Source organism: Lagopus leucura, unplaced genomic scaffold (assembly GCF_019238085.1).
Source record: "Lagopus leucura isolate 7727_CA_CO unplaced genomic scaffold, USGS_WTPT01 Super-Scaffold_100009, whole genome shotgun sequence".
Lineage (NCBI taxonomy): Eukaryota > Metazoa > Chordata > Aves > Galliformes > Phasianidae > Lagopus > Lagopus leucura.
In genome coordinates, this window is record NW_024962266.1 from 8,037,630 (window position 1) to 8,053,987 (window position 16,358).

At 38.8% G+C, this 16,358-nt stretch overlaps 1 protein-coding gene across 2 annotated transcripts in view; it reads right to left on the minus strand.

Moving 5' to 3' along the window:
• The window catches only part of DENND1B (DENN domain containing 1B), a 145,089-nt gene that overhangs the window by 87,747 nt on the left and 40,984 nt on the right, over nucleotides 1-16,358 (minus strand). For both annotated transcript variants that reach the window (XM_042873578.1, XM_042873577.1), the window contains exons 4-5: nucleotides 8,743-8,792; nucleotides 737-856 (exon numbers count right to left, since the gene is read on the minus strand). In XM_042873578.1, the coding sequence (XP_042729512.1) occupies nucleotides 737-856; nucleotides 8,743-8,792 (170 nt within the window). The remainder of the gene's footprint in view (nucleotides 1-736; nucleotides 857-8,742; nucleotides 8,793-16,358) is intronic.

Here is a 16,358-nt window from a genome sequence, read left to right on the forward strand (position 1 = left end):
CAGAAGAACCACTGCATAAGCAGTCCAAACAATAGATTGGAATCAGTTTAAAACTCTGGATGTCAGAAGGGTTCCAAAAAAGATGCCCCCATTTTCTCCATAGGTACTGCATGCTGACAGGTTATTACTTGAATACTTGAAGGCAATTCTGCCTTATAATAAAGCACAATACAAAAAGGCTTTAGCTTACCTTTCCCTCCCTCCCCCCCCCTTCATCACTAAACCTATTACTTTACAGAAAAATAAAGAATAACCAGAAAGAAAGAAAAAACTATTTAAATTAGGTCAATTTCCTAATTCTCAGTGTCAATTCTGTACCACAGTGCCATGCTGTACATTGATGATTCATCTCATTCTGGAGTTTCTTACATGCAAAAGGTGGAAGACACCTGAAAATTGCTTCCAAGTACAGGAATATAAAATTGTGTATTTCATCATGAAACTGACCAGATACTTGCCAAAGACTCCATTAAAAATTAAAAATATCCACATAATGCTCAAAGCCTGCAAAGCTAGAGTGTAAAATTCCTGTGTTATACAAATTGAAACCATCGTATGGAACTTGGGACCACTTTTCATCTGAAATCAACGGTAACATCATTGAAAAGAAACAGTGTACTGATAATAGTAAATATTTATTATTAATAACTGTTGAGAAGAAGTATTAACAGATTTGAAGAGATATTACATTTGTCCTATATTCACTTCTCTACTCCATTTTTCACATGCAGCTTACCTCAGAATACAGAGGCAGACTTTGCCTCCAGACGTCAAACGGCAAAATCCAAACCGTTGCTTACTTTCAATGTCGGTGAGCACAAAAGTGAAATGCTGTCCAACTTGGTTTTGGGACACCCTGAAAAATTAGATACGGATCATAAGAACACCAGATGATACAAAACACTAGCAGTGTTTTCTAGTCACTAGTAACTGCTCTCCAGCATTTTCATGCTCAAACCTCACTGCTCTTCCTCTCAGATTATCCTTTCCTTCCCTCCTTCATCCCACCTCTTCTGCAGGCACCGAAGAGCCCCATTCCCTCATTCATCCATGACTCCTGCTGCCATCTTTGCACCACCCAGACCTGGCCACCTCCACCTCAGTGAGCCCACGCTTCAAGGGCTGTGTGTAGCTCAGACCCCCACAACACAGAACAGAAGGTGCAGGAGTTATGGAAGGCACAGTGTAGGGAAAATAAGAATGAGAGAAAGCAGCTGCTGAATTATAAAGACAGATTTAGAATGGTTGGGAAAAAAAAAAAGAAAAATATAACATTACAAGATCATAGAGACAGGGGAAGAGAACTGTTCATAAAGCAAAGCACATTGCAAGCTTAAAACTGGCTTTTCAGTCTGGTCAAACTTGGGTGATTTTCATAGAAATCATGAAATGCATTCCATATAAGCACTTAAGAACACAAACTACATCTTAACCTTATTCACAGAAAAACATATTGCACTTTTTCAACAATTCCCAGAAAAAAATAAGCTTTAGGTAGACTCAGCATTTTCAATTGGGAGAGGTAATGCATGTCACAGTCAAAAGTAAAATATAGCAAAGTTTTAATGGGCACTGTAGAAGTTCTGAAAAGGTAACACAGCAGTTCTGACTATAATTCTACCGTCTTATTTTCTCATTCTTACATCATCTTCAGCAGAATGCCTAAGCACCTGCTAGAGAGCAATATGGTTAACATATGTCACCTGTGGCTGAAAAAGAATTCCTTCAGAATCTAAGAACTATCTTTCATCTCCCACCAAGTGCATTTTTTTCCCCATTTATCCCCTGCAATACGTATATTTTTAAAAAACCTTCACCAAAATAAAAAGCAAAAAGTTACCCATGGGAAGGAAAAAAAGGTAGGAGATCAAAGGCATAAAGTTACAATGGGACACATGCAAATGCTTAATTGATGATGAGAAGAGCTCAAAGATTGGCCAAGTGATGCCACTGCCCAGACTCTCCAAACTCCCACTCATTTCCATTTGGACACATCCCTTCCAACCACAGTGATTAGCCTGAAATAAAAGCCTGCCCTGAGCACAAATAACAGAACAATATATATCTAGTCCAATGTGATCATTAGAAATCCACCATCATTAACAGATTTATTCTTTAAAGTTTGGTAATAAAGCTCAATTCATTACAAGTATTTTCCTCAAATATCTTCAGTCAACTGAACCAACCTAGTATGCTCTTTACTTTTAGTAAATGCTTGATGGCTCTCACTCTTAATTTTTTTCAGCTTCTTTAGGATAACTAGGATGCTGCCTGCGTATAACATATGACACAACAGCATCAGTGACGTTGTCTCATTACTCCTCTGCCAATAAAGCCATTTTCTATCCAAGTCTCTATTACTCTCAGGAATAAAGAGCCAAATCTCCACTGAAACCCTCAGGTCAGCGCACAGCCAAGTGTTGCAAAGTCCCTCAGCAGCAGCACTGCCAGCACCCTGTGCTCCACCTAGGGTACAGTACCTCAGTCAAACGTGATAAGCTATTTACAAAAGCTGTCTTAATAGATGCCCCACTATGCAGGCTTTGCTTTTTATGTGCTGTGTACACACATGCCGTATGCCTCTGCTCCACTATTGCTTAAAAACAATTCCTTAGCCTAAAGAATCTCACACCAGTAAGGAGCCCTTCCTTTCATTTATCTCCTCCCTTCCCAACACTGGAAAATGACAAAGGAGAATATACTGTACTGCAATTAAAGCACATATAAAAATTTCAATGCATGAGACCAAATATGATTTAATTCTGAGATTTTATTAAAAATAGCACAGGCAAGTTAGGCAGTCCAGCAGGAGGCAATCCCAATGCCATCTCACCACCTCCAACTCAACATTTTCCCTTCAAGAGAGACTATATAGCATTTTCACAGTTGGTGTGAGAACAGCCCAGCTTGAAAGCTGCATCCCACAGACTTTAGGAGGAGCTGCAAGCAGCACATTCTGGATGCTTGAGATGAGAAAAGCTCCAAGGCTGAACCTCCACAAACAACCTAGAAGTTTGCATTTGGTCTCATTTGCTTCAGAAGAACAGCTAACAAAAGCCAGAGACCAATCATTTGCAGCATGTTTTCTAATCAGAGTTTCAAATACCGACTTCATTCTAGGTTGCTACTTCAAAAGCTCCATGCAAGACCTGAGGGCAGCAAGGAGGCCTGCTTTTTTGCCCCTCTTCAGCAGAAGTGAAACTGACTGTATGCCAGCCATAGAAGAACAAGCTAATGATGGCTGCGTATTTCCACACACTGATTGATAATGCCAATGTCTGAACTCAACACAAAACATTCAAGAAGCACTAGCACAATAGTTTTAATACACCCGTTGCATATTTTTATGTGCACAAGTTTTAGCTATGGTATTTGGGTCCCATGCCTCTGAAGCCAAGTCATGACTTTGGCCACACTACCAAATCACAGCAAAGATGCTTCTACCAATTTTCCTTAAGATGAAAATCAACATAGATAAACGCAATTCCTACCTACCAGAATTTCCCAACCAAAATGTTACCTGTACTTTCCGATGGAGCACAGGATCTATTGAACAAGATTCACAACATTTTTTTTTTTTAATTTTTTTTTTTTTTTAACAGAACTCAGGCCTGTGGATTACTTCAAAACAAGTGACCTGCTCACTTGCAGGGAGACAGCACAGGCACGCTACTGCAAACTGTCGCTGACCTCCTCCTCCCCCATTCCTCCGTTTTGGTGCCCTCCCCCCCCCCCCCCCCCCCTTCCTTTCAGCTCCTGCATGGCCTGCTTACATTTAATCTTAGTTTAACAACAATAAATCACCAGTAGCAAAGAATGTGTGTAAACACTTATTAACTCTGCAGACTACAATGGGCTCTTTCAAGGCTATTACAGTTCACTATATGAATAAAAGCAGTTTTTAAAAATTTTCTAATATCAGCAGAATACAGAAAAGGCTCTTTGGTACACACAGAGCAGGTAAAGAGCTGTTTTAAAGAACTCTGTTTACACTATAGCCATTGTGCAGGCTGCATTTCAAGGCTGCCTTGAGAGAGCTGATTAAGACAGGAATTAAATCTCTTCTAATGAAAAACAACATGTCTAACCATCACATTTATCCTTAACTCTTAATTAGAATTGCTCTTCTTCCAAATTTATCTGCTTAGGAGACACAGTATGCTTGAAATGAATCGCCCTTCACACTTAGGAATTCCTAAAGGGCTTTGAACTTAGAGAGATTTTGTTGTTTCCAAACAATGAAAAACCATGCATGGCAGAAAAGATTTCAGTCAGTATTTTTTAAACAAAACAAAGTTACAGGTAACGTTAATTATAATGTGTCACACACATATGCTTGACCAGCAAGGCACAATTCTTACTCAACTCACTAACTCAGCTTGACAGGCAACTGCTACTGAAAAATTTCAGTGTATTTTTTCTCCAAATCTGACACTGAAAAGTAAAGCACACCAACCACTGACCCTAATTCTCCCCAAAATCAGAGAAAAATGAGAGAGAGATTCAAGCTTGGAAGCACCAGCTGATGGGGAGGAGTGGGGACTCTGCAACCTCAGCTTGAGCCATATTCTTCCACTGATTACTATCCCCAGCAGCAACTATTGTTTCTGCTTCTAAACTCACCCTGTGATCATGACTCCACCACTTGGGTTCCTCCTGCCATTACACAGATTTTTCTCATATGCCTACATTTTATGTTATATAATGTGTATAATACAATGAGATAAAGAGTGGAAAAAACTCAGTTGTACAAGACTACTACATTTCAGAGTTTCTAAGTCATCCTGCAGATTGACTGAAATGACTCAAGTGTTCAGGAGATGTTATAATTTATCTATACAGCTTGAAACATTAAATATATTCTTAGCTAAGTACTTTCTATTCTCATCTGTTGACTTTTTAACTAAGTATTTCTGTAAGCCACAAATCATCTCCACAGCCAGAGATTGCTACTCAAAACACCAACAGAAATGGTTTAGCCACTGACTCTAATAGTTTGTGAGCTAAACAATAGGCACAGTAGTTCCCGTACTTGAGCAATATTCTACACCTAATGAGTAATCTTCCTACAGCACGTGCAGCAGAGCCACTTATGCTCTGCAACATAGCCCTTACCACGTGACTGGGTGGGCACAGTAGGTGAAATCAATAAGACACTTATCTCCATATTAGTCCTACAGACACCTTCCAAAGTCTTGGCTACAGAGGGACTACATAAACAACAGAAGAAATACAACCTGAAGGGGAAAAAGCAGAGGAGGAGAAAGGGAGATCAGAAGTATTTATGGAGGAGGGAACAAAGGAAAGAGAATCAAAGTGCAGAAAAACTGAGGAGTCAAACTGTGACAGTGAAATTTAAGACTGATTTTGAGTTGTGACTGAGAAGAACATCTGCATGCTCACTCAGTTATCCAGCAAAATTACCAACACAGCTAGCGAGTGAGGTGGGGGCTCTGCAAGTTACACGAGTTTGAGGTTGAGAGTAAAAATACAGATCACTGAGGGGAAAGAAGAGGAAAAATAATCATGTAGCGTTTGCATGAAGGTTACAAAGAACAAAAAAGACAAGGTGTTTTTCTCTGACACTTAAAAATCAGCTTAGCAAATATTAGAAGGAAGTGATAAAATCTCTACATTTTTTAGAAGTACAATCCTCCTGTTTCTTACAAATAGAAACAGAGAAAGGAATTCCACAGCAGAGAAAAAGCGAACTTATTCAAGACTATCAACAAATGAACAGTTTAAAAGTTGTGCAGTTGTGTAATTAATAAATCCTAAAACAATTTAGTTGCAAAAAAAGATGTAGGCTCTCAGGGTAAATGCTCAAGAACTTCTACGGCAAAATTCAGTACTTAATCCTCTTCAGCATAAAATGTAAGCTATACTGGGTTAGTAACAAAATTATGTGTTTGCTTTCTATTTATATACATGTATGTATATATCTCAAAGTTTAAGTAATGGTTAACACATCATGCCATCCATTGTGCCTTTTTGGCTTGACTTTCAGCTTATATTTAATGGGAGTTACCCACAGATTTTAAATCACCATTCATAGTATGCAATTGTGATAATTAAAACAAATAGTGTACAGCTACTTCATACATCCAAATGGAAGTCTGTATTTCTAGTGAGATAATGTAAGCAGTATCACATAGAATCAAATCTAGATCTTAGTCCATGATCACCGCATAATGAATACAACAAAATCAAACACATTCTCACTTCATCCACTTTTCAATTCATTCACTAATTGAGTACAGGTGAGGCAGAGGAAAATGTGACGATGGACTTACCACCGGGATTTGACAGGGCTTTAATTACATTATTTTCATAATTTCAAGAACATTGATTTATTATTTAAATGAGTTTTGTTTATTTAATAAAAAGGACACTGTTGCCTGAAACTCCGCTGCATGCAACAATGCCCAGAAGCAAAGTATGGAACGAAGTCAGTTTTTTTTTATTCCAGATACCTCGATCACTAGCATCAGTGGAAATTCCACTTCTGCTCTAGTCTTTCCTAGCTCTTACAAGGATCACAAAGTGCTCTCAGTGGTTTATATACTGATAGATCTCACAATACAGTTTGAGAAACTATATTCCCTAAAGTACAATGAGCTCAACCTGTGAAATAGAAACTTGGCTTTTCTCTTCAATGAAAGCTTTCTGTACAGAACTTGCCACTGAAGCTGCCTGTAAAATACTTGGGGGCACTGATTGTATGGTCTGTGGTTGTTCTCCCTGCAAGAAAATAAATGTTCAGCAGACAAGTGAAAAGCATGTTTATGGCTAGAAAAAAACTAGGTGTTTGTCACACCTACAGCATTCTTTTAAAAATAAAACAAACACAGAAAGGAGTTACAGCAACATATTTATCAATACTTGTCTGCATTAGTCCCATACTTTTCAAAACAAAAATATCCAACTCCAGGAAAATAAAAGACAACTATACAGTTTTTGTATTGTTTATTTTCAAGTGGCAACATGCCTTTACAGTAGAAAATGTCTGAACTGAATAGCATAAACACAACACAGCCCTAAATTATTCCTCCCAAACAGTTAAGTAAAGAGCAGCAGACACTCTTGCATGGGCATCCAGTACTTCTGTCTCTTTGCCCATGGCAGTTCAGCCCACCTCCCCTGCCCAAGTACCTTCACTTCCCAGGACCCCACACTGCCTGTACTCCCTCACAGGTCCCAACAGCCCAGCTCCCAACCCCAGCCAAGCAGAAGCCGCTTGTACAGAAACTGGTTTCAGAGGCAGCTGCGCGCAGGCTGAGCAGTCAGCAGTCAATGGAACGTGCACCTCAGCTTCCACGAATCACCCCAGCTTCTGTCCAACTGCCAAGGTGTATGGATATTATAGAAGTTTCCCCATCTGAGAGCACTGCTCTTTGGTCAAACATAGAGGTGAAAAAGTACTTGGAAGCAGAGGGACAAAGGGCAAACAACAAACATCACATAACTTGTATCATTTTTCCCCCCATCATTTGGATACTCAGTTAAAGTAATATATTCCCACAGAATTCTGATTAAGTTTATCAGTCTCATATAAGCAACTAAGTGCCTTCTGAATGAATAAACAGAAACAGCTAACATTGAAGTAGTTATTTGAAAATAATTATTTGCTGCCACTGATAAAATTCTTGCCACTGGATGGCAGCAGCAGAGCCTCACCTTTTTCTGTTATCCTCAATTTTTATTTTCATTATTCATCTTCTTTATCAGCTTTACACAGATATACTGCATACGTCTCGGGCACATTAAGGACTTCAATGCTTTACAGCCAACACGAACAGCACTGGTTAGGTCATCAAAACAGTTTGAAGGGCAGCAAGTTTAGCCAGTTCAAAATGCAAACAACTAAACATCTATAAACGGCTAAACGAGCCTAGTTTTCTTCAGAGAAGTTGTGCTTATGACAGTCTGTACGTGCCATGTTCTCCTGTCAAGTCCCTGCCTTGCACCACACTACTGACACTACACTGCCGGTCGCTGTTGCAGGGCTCTCGCTCACAGCGCTGCCAACGCTGCCCTGCAGCCGGCTCAGCCCGCGCTACCGCCTGCAGCTTTCTTCCTTATGCAAATCACGCTTTTAACTCCATTTTTGCTGATTCGGACAATGTGAGTTTTAGAAGTGAGTGTGATAGATTAAATTAATTACCATTAATCAGTTTGACAAGTTCAAATAAGTGTTTTAATTAATAAAATTTTTTATACAAACCATTTAAATTATTGCATCATTACATGGATGCCACACTGTAATGGATACCAGAAAGGTAAGATTATTATGTATTATTAATTAGCTCTTAAGTCTACTCTAAGAAAAATCAGCTGCACGTTCAGTTACTTCCATGCAATTAAAGTTTTAATTTCTCTGAACTCAAACTACACATTTTCAGTACTGGTATTTATATCCTAAAGACCTGTGACATTTTTTTTTTTATGATGGTTGCTGCTTGAACAAAACTGTATTATATGCTGATATTAACACAGACGTTGTTCGCAATGATACAGGAGTATATATAATTTACAGGAGTAAATATAATCAAGAGGCAGAATATTGCTCTATCCTGAAAGACATACCCTTACAACTCCAGAAAAGTTGTGTTTTGCTGTGATGTTCATCCATGGGTGCATGTTTCTGTACTGTATTTTTATTTGTCCTTTAAGTATTTCCCTGTTATCACACTAAATACCCTTTCATATAAAATGTTTAAATAAATGATAACTGCAACATACCTTTCGACGTCAAAAGGAAAGCAGAACTTTGGAACACTGTTCAGCACTTCCTGCAAATGCAAGGGAAACAGGGTTAGGATTTTGAAAAGGCTTTTATCTCTGTTTGCTAGCAGTTCCCCTGAAGATTGGTTTAAAATAAATATCCAGAAATATTCATAGAAAATAATAATAAACTTGAGGAACATATGATTGCAAAAAAAAAAATACAGTACACGTTCCTGGACTGAAATAATTGATTATTAAAAAGGAATTAAGTTTGTGCTTCGGCAGATTGCAAAGACAATGCCGTAGAAGCCCCAGGAGGGAAAGGCCTGGCCTGAAGGGTATTAACACCCTTCACATCCCCGCTGGGATTCCCCTCAACAAGGCCATATGGATTTTACAAGAAGCACCACACCATATGGGTAAGCCACGTCTGCTGCTACTTGTACCACAGACTAGCCACAGGGACTTCTGACAGATCCTGGCTCAAAAATACAAATGTTGTTTCAATTAAAATGCAGGCAGAGAAAAGGGAATGAAGTTGGCAGCAGAATGAATTACAGAGAGGTATAACGACTCTATACATGTCTCATGGTCAAACACTGAAAATCGTGGAAATCTTCTGCTGGTCCAAGAGAGATATTTATATGATTAACCCTTTGGTTTTCAAAAGAGAGCAACTCTGTTCATAAAGGGAAAGGGAGGGAATCTGATGGAGCTATATTTGTACAATAATATAATAGCACTGCTCTCTCTCACAGCATTTACTAAGTTGTTTAGTGACAAATAAAGGTATAAATTATGATATAAAAATGCTCCCAAGCTAGTAAAAATTTTTCAGGTGAAAAAGTGATTTGCAGATTTGTTAGCAGAAATTATTAAAGCGATCTTACAGGATCCCAAAAATAGCAGTTTTTCCCAACAGTCAACTTAGAAAACAAACCTTCCATGGCACACTTGAGCTAAGAAGGGACAAGAGATGGCATTTGTATTGGTCAGTACAGCTACAGGGTTCTCTCTTTGTATGAGACCAACAACAGGACTATACTGGCTACACTGGAGCTTATAAAGGCATCCTGCGAGGTGCACACAGTCAGGAAAAGGCAAGCAGACTGCAGAGATGCAGATGGGGTTAAGAACTGGATCAAGGATGTTAGTACCCTCCTGCTTGAACACTGTTCAACTGTGCGCTGAGCAGCCAGCTTCCATTAGGGGAAGCTATGTACTGAAATTCCCACACACAATGACTATTTGCTCCAAACATCTGCCTGGAACAGTTGTAAGTGTAAAACACAAAGAACCCATGGAAGTTAATCAGCGAGAGCTGAAAAGTCCAGGGAAAGACAGAGACAGAAATGAATCCTTCAAATACAACACACATTGTTAGCTGCAACATCTTAAAGATACACGATGCTCCACTATGTGAACTAATAGTACAGAATGAAGAAATCAATTTTCAAGAGTTTCTATGTCACGTAAGGGAGCTCAAGAAATCTTTCAGAATCCAGCTTTCCCAGCACAGGAGGAGAGGGGTCTGAGCACACTGTGGTGTACTTTGGGAAGGGGCCTCAGTATCTCAACTCAAATTCTCCTTCCAAATCTGCACCTATAATCACACTATAGTAAGTTCTTTTCTCCATACTACTGAGAGTTGGGCTTGCTGCCTGTTGATCTCAGAAACGATTCAGAACAGGGTACAGAAACATATTCACTCCAGCCTCCCAGCGCATCCTCTCAGAATAAACAATCCCACAGGAAGAACCAGCCCCAAGCCCAGGGGCAGCTCAGCAGCCCAGCCGGTGACCCGAAGACGACGCGTGCCTCCGGCCGCAGGACAGCGAGGCCTCACGCCGCCCCCGGCACACGCTCAGCTCCTGCGGGGCGGCCCCGCTCGCTTCCCAACTGGCGGCAGCATCCCTCAGGGAGCAGTCTTTAAACCTCTCCGCTCTTTAAAATTCAAGCAGCCAGCAGGTCTATAGACTGGTGTATAAACAGCATAGACAAAAAAAAAAAAATCCTCTCCCAGCTTATGTCAGTGACAAAGCAGCTCAGCAGTTGACTGCTTTTCCCCTGACAGCGTAAGCTGGGTTTACACAGATCAATGGCTGCAAGTCCTACCTCGCTTCCAGGGCTCTGCTTTCCCCCTTAATTACAGGTGTTAGTCAGATTTTTAAAATGGAGGAAAAAATAAGATGCCCCCAAGATGCTTCCAGACAGATTTAAAATGCAAATGGCTGTTATTCACATATCCACATAAGCAGTCACTATCGGTGTACAGTTCAAGTCAATAACCTTTCTATTGAGCAGAATTGAGCTCTGCTTCCTAACAAGTCATTGTCTTCACCGATCCACAACTCAGGCAGGACTCACTCTTGAGTCAAAACGCACATCCTCTGAAAAAGCATAATGCATTTATCATCTTTTATTTTAAAAGCTTCATAAAAGCATGCGTTAATCTCTGAAAACAAAAGGTTGTCAAATCTTCAGAAAGCAAGCTATCCCCCATTCACACTGCCTTGTGATTAGCACCACTCTAGGCTCTCACAGTGTTAGTTTCAGAAAAGAAAACAGCCACTGTTTCAGGAAGGAAGGTGTGTGCACAGAGGAAACTAAAAAGATGCTGTAGAAAACAAGTTAAAGAGCACGTATTTGCTTTGAAGCACTGAGTAAACACATACAGTCACATACACAATTGATTTTAATTACTAAGTCAAAGGATTGCTATCTCACTCCTTACACAAACTCTAATGGAAAGAATAAAACCACAAAATCAATATCATACCAACTACAGTTGGTATGATATTGTTTCCCTGACGCAAAGCTTAAAAAAAATGGAAATAGTATTTAAGAAAATACTTATATCTATAGCATATAAGCAGCAAGTTGCTCTCTCACACATTCACGGTCCAGTGGGTTTATTAATTACTGCACCAATTGCTCTACACAGTCCAAGCCTGTTCCTACACACTGATTACACACAGAGATAATACAGACACTTGAGTCAGATTTATTCAGCTTTCCTTGGTTTGTTTTATACCCAAACAGCAAGGTCTGTGTATCATCATTTTAGAAGCAATGGAAAAGGTAGTAGATGATGTTTCTAAAATCACACACCATTTTCCTAGAAAACAAGTCCTAGCAACTCAATCCTACCCTTATGCAAAATTAATGGATAGATTACATTCCAGATACACACCTTACTCCTCACTGAGGAAAATCTCATTTTCATTTCTAATATCGTACTCAACTAAAAGGAAATCTTCGGAAGTTCATAATCAGAACTGCAAACAATTATTTGATTCATGCTCTGCAGTCGTCAGCTAAGAACAAATTTACCTTTCCCTGGCTGCAATTTCAAAGCACTGGAATTTCAAAACTTGGTACCCTTAACACTGTCAGGCAACAGCAGGAATTCCCCCTCCCCCCCCCCCAAGGCCTTGCTTAACTCAGTGAAGTTACAATCTCCATGTGTCTCCCTTTCCATGTTTTCATCCCACAAAGCAGAAAGGACATCACACACACTGAAGTTGCGTCAGGTTAGGGAAGCAAGCACATACGTGGCTTTAATTAACAGTGACTGTTAATTTGCTAAGTGGAAATGGAAACAGATACCTCAGGCAGGTCCATTTGCAAACATGTAGCTGTGTACATTGTAAAGTACAGTGAGTTTTGGAGGGTATCTCACAGCAACTGAAAGTAGAAGAGCTGTCTCTTTAGAAAGATTTCACCAGTCTTGATGTATATTACAGAACCAGCATATTTAGCGCATCCCTACAAAAGTATGAGTGAGTTTGTGAGTTTTTTCCCCCCCACTTCAACTTACACCCTTCAACAGGTTCCTTTTTTCCTTAAATGCAGACAAAGCTTGATGAATCACCAGAAATGAAGCTGACTACACAATACTACACTACTGAAATATTTAATTATTGACATTTAATATAATTAATTTCTAAAATTAGAAGGACAGGGGAAGTACTCTCCCCAGTAACTTTTTGTTCTTGCAATATTCTGCAGTTCACATTTAAGAGGAAAGGAAACTTGAATTTTTTCTTGTGAATCTCTGTTAAGGGATTGAAAATATTCTCCAGTTGGAACATTTTAAGATATTCAGAATATCGAATCACTTCAAAAATGGCAATTTAGACACTGCCTTTCAGAAAAACTCCTGCCTCCTTTCAACTATTTCTGCATTTATCTGCAGTATAACACCCACCCCCAAGCAGTTAGATCCCCACCTAGATCTGTTCTACTTATTGCATCAGCACCTCTCAAGAAGGGGAAAGTCTCTTTCTAAGATTATGTCACACCATGTTCACTCCATAGGTGTGTCAGCATACCCAGGAAGAAAAGGCCTAAGTAAGATAGGTAGTATGCAATATAATTTGAATTGTGGAATGACACAATCCAAATAAGATTGACAAAAACATTCACATTAATTAGTGCTCAAAAAACTACTTATCCTTATCTCTATTATCTTGAATTCTAAGACATCAAATAGTCATCAACCTAGATAAAACATTTTTGTGCCTTTTCCCCCCCCACTATCCTTTTTCTTCAAATGTTTTCTTCCTCAATAACTTCCTAGTTCTTGTCTCCTTATTTATCTACCTTCCTTCTTTAAAGACCCTCCTCCATCCCCACCAAAAGGGGAACTTCTCTTTTTTTGTCTTTGTTGCATATACTTTATTAAACACTGTTTCTCTCTCTTTCCTTACTGACAAAAAGCTACCTGCTATTCTGCTTTAGTATTTCATCTAATTGTCCTTCAAAACTCTTCCAAGAACCTCCTATCCCTATTCACCTCTCTCTCAATGCCTTCCATCCAAGGAAGAAAGTCTCTCTTACCAGTTTCCATACTGCAATCTGCATGTTCATCTCCTAGCGTCCTCAACTGACTCTCTGGGACTTTTTCCCCACCATTTGGTAACACAGTTTTTGGTTATCTTATGTCAGTTCAAACATACAAACAAGGGATCTACTTGAGATTTAAGACTGTCATGACATATTTCTGACTCAAAGCAGCGACTTCAATGGGAATATTTAAATGCTTCAAGTTAAGCACAGATTTAGATTCATTCTTAAATCAAAGTCAGACTGCTTAGCATCTTGCAGCGTTGAGCCCTTCATCATTATGGCTCTACTAAGGTGAAATTCTAACGCTCCTACATAAAACAGTCCGTGAAAAGGCAAGCTGCTCTGTCCTCACAGCTGACTTTTCCTTTTCCTTTTTGTGAAGCTGCACACACCCACAGCAGGGACCCATGTGAAGCTAGCAGCAGTAGTTATATTTCAAAGACTTAGCTGTTACCACTGCTAGAAATCTCATCAAAAAGTAGTAGCTACAATAAAGTAAGGCCCAAATGGTTTGAATAACAAAAAATTTCATCTTAAAATCACATTCACAGAAATCCAAGTTTAAAGTATGGAAATTAGTAGCAGGCCTCCATAACTATTTTTAACCTTTATGTGCAATATGCATCATTCTGTTGATCATCTACTAATTTCACAGGGTAAAAAAAAATTATCAGCTGCTTTCAGAACATTCCTCTTACACACATAAAGGAAAGAATACAAAAGACAAATGCAAACGGTTTAGGAAAAACCTTCTTGGGAAATAATTGAGAAAATGCACCTTAAGGTACAGCACTTTGTGGTTGCATTCAACTACATGGATGCTTTTTATATTTCTTTTCTGAAAACATTGAACTGTGAAACTCAGTAATCTCCAGTTTGAAGTAATTCAGCTACCACTTCTACATTCGTTAAATGAAGTGTAAATATGACTCAGAATTTACAGGACTTCAAAGTTTCTTGTAAAAAAGAGAATGGAAAGCACTGTATGATTCGTACAAGGTCTCTGAAGCACAAGCAATATCGTTCTCCAACTTTCACACATCCTTTGAAACAAAGTTTTCCAGGCTAAGAAACGAGTTCCACTCTGTACCTTGGAAAGATCAAAGTAGTTAACCTTATTGGTTTTCTCCTTTGGAGTTCTCAAATTTTCCTCTATGTCTAAAGGCAAATTATGAAGAACTCTCTGAAATAGCATAAGATATATTAATAATTAATAGCTATTACTAATTGGCTTGCTAGTTGTAATTATAGGGTAGGCCCATGGAAGTCATATGCATATAATACCATTTCATTCACAGCATAACATCAAGGATGAGTGAAACTGTTTTAAAATGGCAGGGTAACCCAACTGCATGACACAAGAACTTCTGTGCTACATTAAAAAAAAAAAAAAAAAACACAACAAAATGAGCAATCCCAGCGCCCTCAGAACAAACCTGCTTTTTAAATTGTTTTTTAGATTAAGTTGCAGATAGTGCATATTGGCCACCTAATTCAATCCTGACACAGTTGATCTGTATTGAGATTCTAGTGGGTTTAGAGCATCCCTCAAAGGCACTTTATAGAAGGAGAAAAGAACAAATACATTAACTAACTCTGGTACTTCAAAAGACATTGTTACCATACTGAGAGACTGAAGAATATGGCTTCCTAAGGCTTCAGAACTGAGATTTTCACTGGATTAAAAAAACCTTGGATTCTCCACTTACCTACACAATAAGGTTCAGGAACAATTAACCAGTTATAACTAAGTCATATCTTACTGTCCACTGTAGCATACAGATATTGAGAGTGCAGTCACAAATAACAGAATAGCCAAGACAATAAGAACTTCAGCACAGATTAATTTACCCACTTAAAGAACCCTAAATTTTTCTGGAACTCTGATTAGAAACCTAAAAATCAACAGTGTTGTTCTTCTCAAAGGTAGTTCTCGTTCGTGTAAGTTTAGATTAAAATATTACCATCTATCCAATAACTGGTGATGAAAGTGAGCAAGAGAAATATTTCTGCATACATTCTGATGTTAGGTGTGTACCAGCTGTATGGCATGCACCAATCAAATGCACAGACAGGGAGACCATGTTAGAGAGCTGAGAAAATTGGAAAAGAAATGCGCTCTTCCATCTCCACTCTTGAAATTAAATACTATGAAGGGTGTATTTAACTTTTAAGATAATATTCATTATCTTGAAGTTCATTGCATTTTGTACAAAAATGACACAAGTATGACAGAAAGTTTTCTATCATCACATAGTAGGGAATAAGATAAATGACATTTTATTAGTATACAATTTCAATGATAGCATCATTACCTAAATGCTCAATAGACCAGCTGTCTTAGACTCACAGCAAAAAGGTGATGCTCTTCCAGGATCAGAACTTCCCATTTTTTTTTCCCCCAAAAAAATTACTGCACAGCACAAGTTATGGTGAAATTATATTTTTCTTTGTAATTCAGAACCTTAGAAGCAATTAATACAAAGTACTACATAAATGAATGAATGATCTTGGCATAGCATCCAAATAGAATATCTGTAGCAGTGACTTATGCTGATAAATGATGCGAGATGTTCCAAGAACTGAGAGCGGGCTCTAAATTTAAAGCACAATGGAGTGCTCACTGCTGTGTAGTAGCGGAAGTAGATGAACCACATGGTAGTGAAAAGGGTAGTGAAACCCATTTGGCACATGGGCTGAATTTCTTAAGCTAGAAGGATCTTTGGCCAAAAGAAAAGGAACTGGGAAAGGAAGTCAGTTTCTAAGGAACCACTGGGAGA